The sequence below is a fragment of the Saccopteryx bilineata genome, chromosome 1 (genome assembly GCF_036850765.1).
Source record: "Saccopteryx bilineata isolate mSacBil1 chromosome 1, mSacBil1_pri_phased_curated, whole genome shotgun sequence".
Lineage (NCBI taxonomy): Eukaryota > Metazoa > Chordata > Mammalia > Chiroptera > Emballonuridae > Saccopteryx > Saccopteryx bilineata.
Window position 1 is genome coordinate 130,470,798 of NC_089490.1, and position 12,638 is coordinate 130,483,435.

At 48.1% G+C, this 12,638-nt stretch overlaps 1 protein-coding gene across 2 annotated transcripts in view; it reads right to left on the reverse strand.

Moving 5' to 3' along the window:
* SNAP47 (synaptosome associated protein 47) overlaps positions 1-12,638 on the reverse strand; it is a 71,206-nt gene that overhangs the window by 12,219 nt on the left and 46,349 nt on the right. For both annotated transcript variants that reach the window (XM_066266472.1, XM_066266467.1), the window contains exon 4: positions 6,446-6,570. In XM_066266472.1, coding sequence (XP_066122569.1) covers positions 6,446-6,570 — 125 coding nt within the window. The remainder of the gene's footprint in view (positions 1-6,445; positions 6,571-12,638) is intronic.

The following is a 12,638-nucleotide window of genomic DNA, read 5'->3' on the forward strand; positions in this document are numbered from 1 at the left end:
GATGGCTCCTTGGCCTCTGCCCCAGGCGCTAGAGTGGCTCTGGTCGCAACAGAGCGACGCCCCGGAGGGGCAGAGCATCGCCCCCCTGGTGAGCAGAGCGTCGCCCCCTGGTGGGCGTGCTGGGTGGATCCCAGTCGGGCGCATGTGGGAGTCTGTCTGACTGTCTTTCCCTGTTTCCAGCTTCAGAAAAATACAAAAAAAAAAAAAAAAAAAAAAAAAAAAAAAAAAAAAGCTTTGGTACATATATACTATGGAATACTACTCAGCCATAAGAAATGATGACATCGGATCATTTACAATAACATGGATGGACCTTGATAACATTATACGGAGTGAAATAAATAAATCAGAAAAAACTAAGAACTATATGAATCCATACATAGATGGGACATAAAAATGAGACTCAGAGACATGGACAAGAATGTGATGGTAATGGGGGTGGGGTGTGGTTGGGGGTGGGGAGGGGGTGAGGAAGGAGAGAGAAGGGGTGGGGGGATGGGAGGGGCACAAAGAAAACCAGATAGAAGGTGACAGAAAACAATTTGACTTTAGGTGAGGGGTATGCAATATAATCAAATGTCAAAATAATCTGAAGATGTTTTCTCGAAACATATGTACCCTGATTTATCAATGTCACTGCATTAGAATTAATAAAAATAAGATTAAAAAAAGCGCTTTGGTACATATATAGTATGGAATACTACTCAGTCATAAGAAATGATGACAGCGGATCGTTTACAACAACATGGATGGACCTTGATAATATTATACGGAGTGAAATAAGTAAATCAGAAAAAACTAAGAACTATATGATTCCATACATAGATGGGACATAAAAATGAGACTCAGAGACATGGACAAGAATGTGATGGTAATGGGGGGGGGGGGGAGGGGAGGTAGGGGGGGGTAGGGGAGGGGCACAAAGAAAACCAGATAGAAGGTGACAGAAGACAATTTGACTTTGGGGAAGGGGTATGCAGCATAACAAAATGTGAAAATAATCTGGAGATGTTTTCTCTGAACATATGTACCCTGATTTATCAATGTCACCCCATTAAAATTAATTTAAAAAAATAGAATGAGAAAAAAAAAGTTATAAGCTACTCATTTCCCATCACCTGATTTTGACCAAAATTTTAGTTTTCTGAAATCAAGAGAGCTGCAATAGACTGGCAAAAAAAAGAAAAAAGAAAAAAAAGAAAACATCATGCTAAGTGAAAAAAGCTAGACACAGAGGATGAATGTACGATTCCAGTTACAGGAGGTTCCCAGAATAAGCAAATTCAGTGACAGAGGAGACTGGAGGTTACCAGTGGCTGGGGGCGGGGGGGCAGGGAGGGGGAAGGAAGGAGCTTTAGAACCATCCATGGTGATGATGGTTGCACAACATTTTGAATGTAATTAATACCACTGAATTGTACACTTAAAATGGTTAAAGCAGCACCTGACCAGGGTTGGTGGCACAGTGGATAAAGAGTGTCAACCTGGAACACTGAGGTTTCAGGTTCGAAATTCCGAGGTTTGTCGCTTTAGTGCAGGGTTGCTGGCTTGAGCACAGGATCATCAACATGATCCCAAAGTCCCTCGCTTGAGCCCAAAGGTCACTGGCTTGAGCAAGGGGTCACTGGCTCTGCTGTAGCCCCTGGATCAAGGCATGTTTGAGAAAGCAATCAATGAACAACTGAAGTGTAGCAACTGTGACTTGATACTTCTCTCTCCTCTCATTCTCTCTCTTTCAAAGAAAGAAAAAATATGGGTAAAATGGAAAAATTTATATTATGTATATATTCAACCACAATAAAAAACTGATCATAATATATATAAATAATACATGTATATAAGCTTCCATTGACAGGCCCTCAATAACAAAATAATCAAAACTTTGATTTCAAGACTTGAGGTACATTTAAATGAGGTTCATTAAATGTTCCAGGAAGGACCAGTTGTCCTAGTTGTCCTTTATATCAAAGTGCTGGAGCAAGCCTGCTGCGCGCGTCCCAGCTGCTGAAGCCACACAACTGCTCTAGAAGAGGCTTGGAGATGCTAGCATGGTCTGGAATCTGGGGCTTCCTCATCGGGTGGCTCCCTCCCTTCCCAGTCCTGGGGCAGCAGAAGGGACAACACATCCCCAACACTCACAGGCACAGGCCTCTGGACTACGTAGCCCAGGTTTAGCCATGGCTTCTATGCGAGGGAGGTGCAGCTACCTGCACAGCCTCCTGTCAGCTGCAGGGGGCACATAGCCACGTGCCTGGGCAGGCCCTTTCACTCTGAACCACTGCCACGGACAACATGGGCCTGTATGAGAGGTGACCACAGGCAATGTGACAAGAGGTCTGATGCCTACTCTGGGGGTGTCAGAGAGACCACAGCAGGTAGGGTGGGGCAGGGTGGTACTGTGTGTCTGTCCAAGCACTGCTCAATATCACCAGTGGCCTGGTTATCCAACAGAGTAAACAGAAAAAGCATGAGTGAATATTGAAAAGGTGTGACATTTTTTTGTAATTTAGCTTTCATTTGTCGTGGTTGTTTCTGCAGTGGACAGTGGGGACCAGAGTCTCACTTCTCAGAGGTAGCAACAGAGGCCGGAGGAGGAGCAGCCTGCCCAGGTCTGTGGGCCAACAGGGTGGGCCGGGAGCAGCTCCAGGACCCTAATTCCTAATCCAGCGCTCATCCTGGAGCACTTGTCCTCTTACTGAAATGTCCACGGTGTTTGCATATCAGAAGTTACTAGGTACCTTTGCCCAGTTCCCAAGTATGGGTTTAACATTTAGAAATGACATACACTTAGTAATAATTCTCAAAGTAACAGATACTGAAACAAGTGGCCCAGCTCCCTAGTGATATCTGGAGTGGTATCAAAGCCATAACTAAAAACAGCATCATAAAAACTTCCCCCACAATTAACACATGAGATAAACAGTCTGGAAAAGCTTCAGGAGGAGGGATAGGAAAGAGGAAGACAGGAAAGTCTGAAATTATCCCATCCCTTCTCACTCAGAAACCCTCAGTGATCCACACGGTTCACCGAACACAATCCTGACTCCTGCCTGTCCACCCTTGAGGGTTCCTCAGCCCAGTGGCCTGTCTTCCTGATGCATCTGTCCTGCAGTGTGGCTTGCCGCACAGCAGACACAAGGGTACTTGCCAGTCACTGTGTGGCCATGCACTGACAGTCAACACACTCACCATTGAGCTGCATATTTGGGGCTGAAGGTCACTGGTTAAATGTAATCATCTTACATAGACTGTGTCTATGAGAGACGGCTGATCTTTTTTTCATGACTATGAGAGCAGACTGATGGATTACAACAAGTTTCAATACTGGGGAACAGAGAATAGGGGGAAATGACCAGGACGGTAGTTACTGAAGATGAAATGTGTTCTATAATTTCTTAAAAAGGGACAATAGGACATGAGCTCCTTAAGATAGCTTCACAGCAAGCAGAGAGGCACAGCAGGTTCTCCTGCCCTAGCATTACTTGCTCCAGTGAGCAGGCAGAGGGCAGCACCCTGGAGCCCCAGGGCAGGGCTGCAGTCACCTCCTGTCCTTCATCAGAGGGCCTGCCTCTGCAGTTAAACTCTTCTCTTCACACCAGTCCACCCGTTGTCTGTTTTCCAGTAAATGGGCTTTTTGACTAAACTGAACGTATTACCTTGGTTTTATTCTTTTTTATTATTATTATTATTGATTTTAGAGAGGGAGGATTGGGGAAGAGAGTGAGGGGGGATGGGAGAGATAGACATCAATCTGTTCCTGTATATGCCCTGACCAGGGACTGAACCCACAACCTTTCTGCAACAAGATGATGCTCTAACCAACCAAGCTATCGGGCTAGGGCTCAGTTTTTCTCTTTAATTTTTGTGCTTATTGCTTATAAAGATATCAGACACAGCAGGTGGACTACAGAGTTTAAATGTACGGCCTAAAACTGTCCTTGAAATGCACACTGTGTACCCTCCTTATCAGGAATGATGAGGGAGTCAGCTCAAGTCTCCTGCCACAGTCCCTGGAGCTCATACAGCCTTCCCTGCCACCCGCTGGTGGGGGAGTGTGCCCTGCCCGCCCATCAGGATTAACCAAAATACCAGACCCGTGCCAGCTTCTCATCTGCTTCTTTCCTGGTGAAAGAGGGAGGCAGGATGAAGAAGAACCAAGCAAAGGATAAGAGAGAGAAGTGCATGTTCGAAAGCTGTAAAGAAAATCCCCATGAAACCAAGATGTCCTATGTGAAGCCAAATGTGTTTATTTTTTATCTGTCATGTCCAAATGCCGCATCCAGTATGTGGCAGGGACAGGCTGTAACACAAAGCCGCAGTTGTGAGGTAGGGAACGTCGGCCAGTCCCACGGTAGGAAAGCAGTCAAGGCTCACTGCCAAGCCAGTGCTCCAGCCCTGACAGGGGCCCTCCTGCAGTGACGCAGCAGGGGAGCCACGGTCTCCACTGCACCACCCTGTGGCTGGGAAATCAGATTGGGATCACCATATCGCAGGACCCACGGCAGTTTAAGTCACCAAGACCAAGGCCCATTTCATATAATGACTCTAACAGCATTTGCAGCAGAAACCACAGCTGAATGGGGGGGGGGGGGTGCTTTTGTATTTTTTTCTCGCTAGAAATTTAACTCATTCCTCTATATGCTTGAGCTTCACCACAGAGTGAGATCTCGTCTGTGAATAGGAAATGTGATTAACCTCTAAAAGATCATCTCTCATGAAACTAAATAGGTTCTTCGTGCAGGAAGGAGGGTGAACAGCTGAGAGTAGGAAGCCCTGCCCCTCCTACAGCAGCTCTGCCCAGCCCACACTGCTGGGTCACCACACCACTTCCTCTGCCCTGAAGCCAAAACTCTGACTCACCTGGCCACTTTCCTGAGCACACAGGCTCACTAGGATTTGTTGACGACAGCCAGCCGGGAGACATGTGCTTGCACTAGACCAGCCTCTCCCACCCACCATGGCCTCCAGGGGAAGGGCGCTTGCAAGCTGCATGGCTACCTTCAGCATTAACAGATGAAATCCCTGTATCTCCCGTCACAAAGCCATGTTTCTTTCTCGGCACCACCATGGGGCTCAGAAGAACAGTCTCTGCCGTAACACTTTCGCGGGGTGGGTTCCCAGATCCCTCCAGCCCGAGACTGGGGCTCTCAGCCACACGCAGTCTGTACAGGTCAAGTGTTCTCAAGCTCCCACAGGACAAGAGCCACATGCTCTGGAAGTGACTGGGAACCTGCACACTTGCTAGCTGTAGCTAAAAAGCAGCATGTCTGTGTCATTACAAAAAGTAACTAAGTTAGACCAAGAGGAAAAAGTGACAAATCATGTATATTTAAAATACCCCACAGCAAAGGTGAACAGTTTTTTCCCCACAAGGAAAGAGCTGAGTGTAAGGTGTCTACGCTTCAGCAGACTCATAAACACAGGCCTGCGGGCAGCACAGCCTTTGGTGCTCTGACACAGTGTGAGGGCACCACTGCATGGTCTCTCCAGAGCAGGGCCAGGCCTGCTACAAACTGACTGACAGCGCACTGGGCAGAGAGCTTCTGCTCACCCTGGGGAAGCCAAGTCAGCAAGAGCAAACTGCAAAAATCTCGATTTCAACAAATAAACTGCAAAAGAAAAAGAAAAGAGGACAGATGCTCTTTTCTGAGATGCTCCCCCCCACAGGCGCTGCCACCCAGCCACACGGGGCTTCACTCAGGGCCCCCCCCCGCGCTGTCGCATGGGGCTCCCAGCTGCAGCAACAGCACACTCCTGAAGCACACAACAGGGCACCTGAGCACCCCCTGATGGCTGGTGACAGCAGGGAGTTACTTTCTGGTTTTTAAAAGTCAGTATGGTGTGATGATGGTTTTTAAATGCAGTTCTATCTTTTATAGATACATGCTTAAATATTCATGAATAAAATAATGTCTATGTATTTGCTTCAAAATTATTTTAAAAGGGGGACATCAAGCCATTGTGTTGCCCAGCAATAACATAGGAAGACAAGTTGACTTAAAAGTATTTCTATCAAACATTAAATTTCAAATTTGTGAAAACAAAGTGGCAAGCCTCCTCAGAATCCAGCTGAGTACTTGAGAGAGGACTGAGCAAACAAACACCCTCAGTGAGACACACACACACAGCATACATGTGTACACACACATGCACAAAAACTCACAGCATATACACAGCACACAGGTACACTACATAGACTCACAGCACACACATGTATACACACATGTACACAGGAGGAAGCACAGGAGGGCTGTGTGTGTCTGCATGCACAGAGCACAAGGGTTCAGGATGGACATGGCCTTTCTCTCCCGTCTCCAGCTGCAGGGAGCAAGCAACCCAGCAGGTACCCCAGCCATTCCCATGGCTGAGAGGCAAGCACAGGCCAGGGAGAGCTGTTTTCAGGCAGGGAAGAGTAGGGAGTCACCTGCTCCCAAATGCACATTACCTGTCTCAGTTCCTGGGTGTTCTCCTCAGAAATGAGTGGCTCAGTCACCTGCAGCTGCAGTGGCCCGCCTTCCTGGCTCCCAGTGGAGGGCTCTCGGTGCCTGGCGCAGTCCATCAACCCGGATGCTGAAATCAAAGTCAGACGCAATGACACCTTCCAGTACTTGTGCACAACACAGAAGCACTCAGAGCTTTACAGAGATCTTCTCAGCTCTCTGGGCCAACAAAGTGTCCTCCCAGGCATCTCCATCCTCTACAGAGATGTCCTCCAGAGATCTACACCTGCCAGTCCCCTCCCTGGCCACTGCTCAGCCCAACAGCTGCGGGGCTTGCTCACACCTTGCCTTCCATCCCAGTCTAGCGAGGCTTCCTTACCCCATCCTGATCCCAGTGAATCTGTAAAAACCTGGGGCTATAAAAACTGGCTCCCAGAAAAAAGGCTCCTACCCAGGAATGGTCATTTTCTTTCCGAGAAAAGAATATAGACTTGGAATTTAAGACAGTAATTGTTAAACACTCATAAGCCCCACAGGATGCTGGGGGTCTGGAAAGCACAGGGGACAGTCAGATGCCAGCCAAGCAAATGTGACTACGAAGCCACAGGTGGGGTGAGTATGAGCCACGAGGCCAGGCGCTGCTCAGAACGGGTTTCTGCTCACACAGCACCTGCCTGGGTGATGTCCCCAAGGAGCAGAGGCCAGCCGGATAGAGATCATGCTAATCAGGTGGCTCATGGCCCCTCCTGCAGTGTGCCACCTGTCCTTTATTTAAAGAATTGACTCCAAATGCACCCTGGCACTGTGGGCCCAGATAAGGGCATCAATGAGCTTGCTGCCTGTTCATGTGCACACACCAGCTTGGATACAGAGCAGGATGCTGGAGAGGAGGGGAGAGCAGGCAGAGAAAAGCACTGGTCTGGGAACCTACACGGCTCCTCTGATTCAGGGGAGTGGGGTACAGCAGGGCGACAGGTAACCCCATCCCTCACAGGATGCTAGGGTCAGGGAGAAGAGCTGCCTTTCGCCAGAGTGACGAGCAGTTGCTAAAGAAAGGACAGGAGCAGATCTGCGGGGGTACGGCTCTCCTGGGCCTGCAGGGTTGGCGCCCAGCTGGTGGCCTTCGGGACACACTCACTGTGCCAGTCCCTCCTTTGTAGGAGAGGTCAGCCCCCGCTATTCTTATTTCTTAAGATAATTCTTATAAATAATACTCCCTGAGAGTGCCTGGCCTTGTGTGGGATACACGGAAGCTGGAATGAGGACAAAAAGCAAGTTTTCAGGGTCTTGGGAGGACAAGGGCCTAGGCCAAACGGAGTAAGCTGAGGAAGCAGGCAGAGGACCATGTCTGCTAGAGGCAAGACCCTGGCCCTCCTCCAGGCCCATCCCCAATGACGCAAGTTGGAAATGCGTCCCGCACAGAGCAGCCACACCCGCACTGCATTTTTTTTTTTTTTTAATAAATTTTTATTAATGGTAATGGGATGACATTAATAAATCAGGGTACATATATTCAAAGAAAACATGTCTAGGTTATTTTGTCATCAAATTATGTTGCAAACCCCTCGCCCAAAGTCAGATTGTCCTCCGTCACCCTCTATCTAGTTCTCTGTGCCCCTCCCCCTCCCCCTAACTCTCTCCCTCCCTCCCTCCCATGTCCTCCCTCCCCCCCCACCCTTGGTAACCACCACACTCTTGTCCATGTCTCTTAGTCTCATTTTTATGTTCCACCAATGTATGGAATCATGTAGTTCTTGTTTTTTTCTGATTTACTTATTTCACTCTTTATAATGTTATCAAGATCCCACCATTTTGCTGTAAATGATCTGATGTCATCATTTCTTATGGCTGAGTAGTATTCCATAGTGTATATGTGCCACATCTTCTTTATCCAGTCTTCTATTGAAGGGCTTTTTGGTTGTTTCCATGTCTTGGCCACTGTGAACAGTGCTGCAATGAACATGGGGCTACATGTGTCTTCACGTATCAATGTTAAGTCTAGAAAAGGCTCACAGGACAAAATATAACTACACACCACGAACCCAAACGTCTGCTCTTCTAGTCCGTTCTTTATGAAAACACTGGCTGCAATTCCTCTGAACTAATGTAGTAACTTGTATTCTAGACTGGCTTGAGTCCCAGCTCCTCCAGAATCCTTGAGGCTTGTTCAGTAGCATGACACCCACCAGTGCTGTGTGGTGTGTTATAGGATGTCACAATGGCAAGGCGGACTTCACTGGCCTGTGAAATAGCAGTTCTCCGGGCCTAAGGGGTGAGGAAATGCCTCACTCAGCCTGCCCCACCCTCGCCACCCCATCTCTAGCATGCTGGTCCTACCACCTCTCCACCTCACCTGCATGCATCCCACAGAGGGGCCACCCCCAGGGCTAAGTCTGGTGACATGTCCTGCATGTGGTCCTGTCGGCAGCTACCCTGGTGTCACTTTGTTTGCACACCTTTTACTGAACTGGATTGGGATGGCCCTGCTGTTTATTTTTTCAGTACCCCTCCCACTGGGGTTGCCCTGACTAGCTTCTGTGAGTGCAAGGTCTGTCCACTCGCATGGTGCCCAAGACTGTGCTCTGGTGTCCACTTCAGCAGTTAGAGCTATCTTACTGAGAGATACACTCTTTTTGAATGCTTAACAAAAGAGTATTATTACTTAAACAACCAGAAAGCCGGACTGGAGGCTACTTCTTCCTGGAATATACTAAGTCAGGGATTTTTTCAGGACAAGCGATGGGTTTGGTGGGACCCATCCAGAGCATTGCTTTGGCCACCCCAGTGCTCTGTGTTGACAGTGGAGTTGCTGACTCAGTTACCTCAGTGCTTTGAAATATCTGCTAAGAACATTAATTTAGTTCAGTATAAGATGCTTTTTGTCTCTAAAGTCATGAATTATCTGTTAACCAAAATAAGCACAGTATTGTTCAAGCTACAAAGGAACTTACAGATGATTCCACTTTCCAGGAAGGAGGTAACACTGAGGGGCACCTGGCTGAGACACACAGGCGGCAACAGAGGGCAAGCATGAGGCAAGGTCTCCATGGGTTGAGTGTGTGGGTGACCAACACGTCCTAAATTAGGTGGTCAGAAAAAGACTCTCTTAAAAGGTGACGGTCAGTAAACAACAAAGGCAAAAATCTGTACCAAACCTTCAAAGATCCAGGAGTGGACGGTTCTGACAAAGACGGGTGTGTGGGCTTCATCCTAGGGCTACGAGACAACCTAGAGCACACACTACAGCTGCTAAAAACCATCAGGGCCACCAAAGCAAGGAGAGTCTGGCCAACTGACACGGTCAAGAGGGTCCAAGAGACACAATGCTGAAATGTCATACGGAAACCTGGAAGCTGGAAGCCAGAATAAAACACAACTTGCAAGAATAACAACGTATCCACACTGGCTCCTCAGTTAGGACAACAAACAACACTAATGATAGGTGACAACAAGAGAGAAAACTGGGTGTGGGAGACATGGGAAATCTGAACTATCCCTACACAACTTTTTCTGCAAGTCTAAATTATTCTAAAATGTGAAAGATTATATAAAAGATGCTGTGAAGAAAAAACAGCAATCCGCAACTGCTCTTTCCTAAGGTGGAGAGTGCCCACCTGTGTCACTCCTGGACCCTCACCCGTCCACACAACACATTAACCCAGAGGTCTCTGGAAAGTTCTTCTAGCTGCTTGCCCATGGCAAACCCCAGTTTCCTGCTACTAGACTGCCACCTTCTGGCAGCATATTTTACCCAAATACGTCATACAGGAGGGGAACCCATTTCTGTGATGTCAGTCCTGGTTTCCACTCCCTGTCTTGACAGTTTCCAGGGTGGAACAGTAAAGACGGAGGTGACGGCAGACACTACCCAGAGGTGACGGTGGGAAGCTGCTGGGACGCTGGCTCTTGTCGTGAGGCTTGCAGAGGACTCTGAGAAGCTCCAAGCAAGTCAGACAGCATCTGGCTTATGCTAAATTGAGCAGGCTGTTCCTTCCAAACACATCACTTGTTACCTGAGCCTCTCCAGACCCACAGCTGTCAGGTGCACCTCCTCCACAAGATCGGGCAGCCTCGCAAAGGGAGGGTGGTACGCCCTGCTTGGTGCCAATGCAGACACCCTGCAAGGATCCCACCCAGAGGCTAAAGTTAGCACCAAGATGAAAACCCATCTGTCAGCTCATTCTACACACATTTGGTCCATTACTGTGACAGGCAAGGTCACAGCTGTTCAATCCAACCCCGAATTTAGGTGTTGTCAGGAAGGTGTGTGTGATGTGGATGGGGAAGACCCATGATCATGGACTCTCAGTGAGGGAGGCTACCCAATGTGGTAGGCCTGTTATGATTAGTTGAAAGGCCTTAAAAGCAGGTCTGTGGCTTCCTGGAGGAGGAAGACAATGTTTGGCCTGTGCTTAGCAGCCTCAGCCAGTGCCCAGGAAGTCCAGCCTGCCCTTACAGACAACAGGCTCTGCAGAACTTGTCCTCGCCTGTTTTCCCACAGTGGCGCAGAGGCCTGGCACTCTATTCCTGCCCTGTCTGCCACCTGGGTACTAGGGTAGGATCCTGCCATCCTGCCTTCTGTGGGGCCCAGCAGCAGACCCAGAGATTCTGTGTGGTGTGACCCCAGGCCGCACATGGTACACTCACAGCCACCATCTCATTCATTACCTCCTGAGTTCTCTCCTGGAAACCACTATGCCTAATAACACACAGACATGGTGCAGCTCTGTGAGGCAGGCTGCGGGTACCTGCTGCCATGCCTGGTGCTGTGGGTTCTCCACTGGCACTGGTGGAACTGTGGCTGACAGCACTACCTGGTCCCTCCAGCTGGGACCTTTCCCGCTCACTGGGGAGGCCCTACCTAGCAGAAAATGCAGTGGGGTGACTCATCACAACGTAGGACATCAGAGCAGCTGCCAGTGAGGCTTGCACATGGCCTTGCCCGCTGGATCCTCCGGTCAGGCTGTCACCCTGGCTGGTGCAGCCTGCCCTTCTTGGCTCTCTTATGGGTCAGCTTCTGAGTCCGCCTTGAGTGAGGGGCCAAAGAAAAACCAGAAATGCCAAGAAAATAGGTTTTTAAATTAAGTTTTGACATCAACATTTCTAACATTTCATATCTTACAAGACCAGATCTATTATCAAGTATATTTCTTTTTGAAACTTAAGGCCATCTGGAATAGTATCAAGATATTCATGCATTAGGGAAACAGGTCACATATTAGTATTAAAATCAATCACTGAAGAGAGAAAAAAAAAGACTGGAATAGTAACAAACAGCTTTCTGATTTAAACAGACATTCAGGATCAAAGTTAATGAGGAAGCCAACTGTCAAAAAACCCCACATGAAATATAAAATATTACCTATAATTCAAGTATTAGAAGATGTCAGAATATGTTATGACTTTGGGATTCCTTATATAAGTCTCAAAAACAAACAAATTTTCCTGACCACAGTTAAAGATTTCTATAATAAGGGCCGACAGTCTGGGAGGGCTCTGATAGCCACCACTAAGTCAATGAGGATTGACTATCTAGAATACATAAGGAACTCTTACAAATCAGACATAAAAAGGAAAAAAACAGTTCCAATAGGAAAACACAGGCACACACACACACAGGCACACACTCAGGCACACACACACACAGGCAATCCACAGAGCAAAACTTGTGGGGTTAAAAGCAAATACACATCAGAGGCTCCATCTCACAATCAGTGATAGAAATTAAAATTAAAATACTATCAAGATGCCACAAAATGCCTGTCAGAATAGCAAAATTGAGACATCAGACGACATCAAGTTACTCTGTGCTAGGGAGGGGACTGGGGCCCAAGAACCACAGGGTGTGTGGACACGTGATGTATCCACATGTTCTGCCCCCACACTCAACCCCGCTGGCCATGCCCAGCCACACCGTCCACCCCATGGAGACCTGCAGGACACCAGAGCCTCACTGCTGCTGGGGAAAGCAAGGTTTTCGAGTACCTCAGGGAAGCCGAGTAAACCACACAGACTCTACTGCCTAGTTTTCAAAGATTCAAATACCTCCCCACACACCCTGGAAGGTGATCTGGGAAGACCTCGATCAAATGTGAAGGGACAGGGGAATGAGGCTGAGTCATGGTGGGGGTGATGAGGACTCAACAGAGCTGGTGGGGCTGGTGCCAGTTAACGAGAACTGAAATGCTAGTTCTCAAA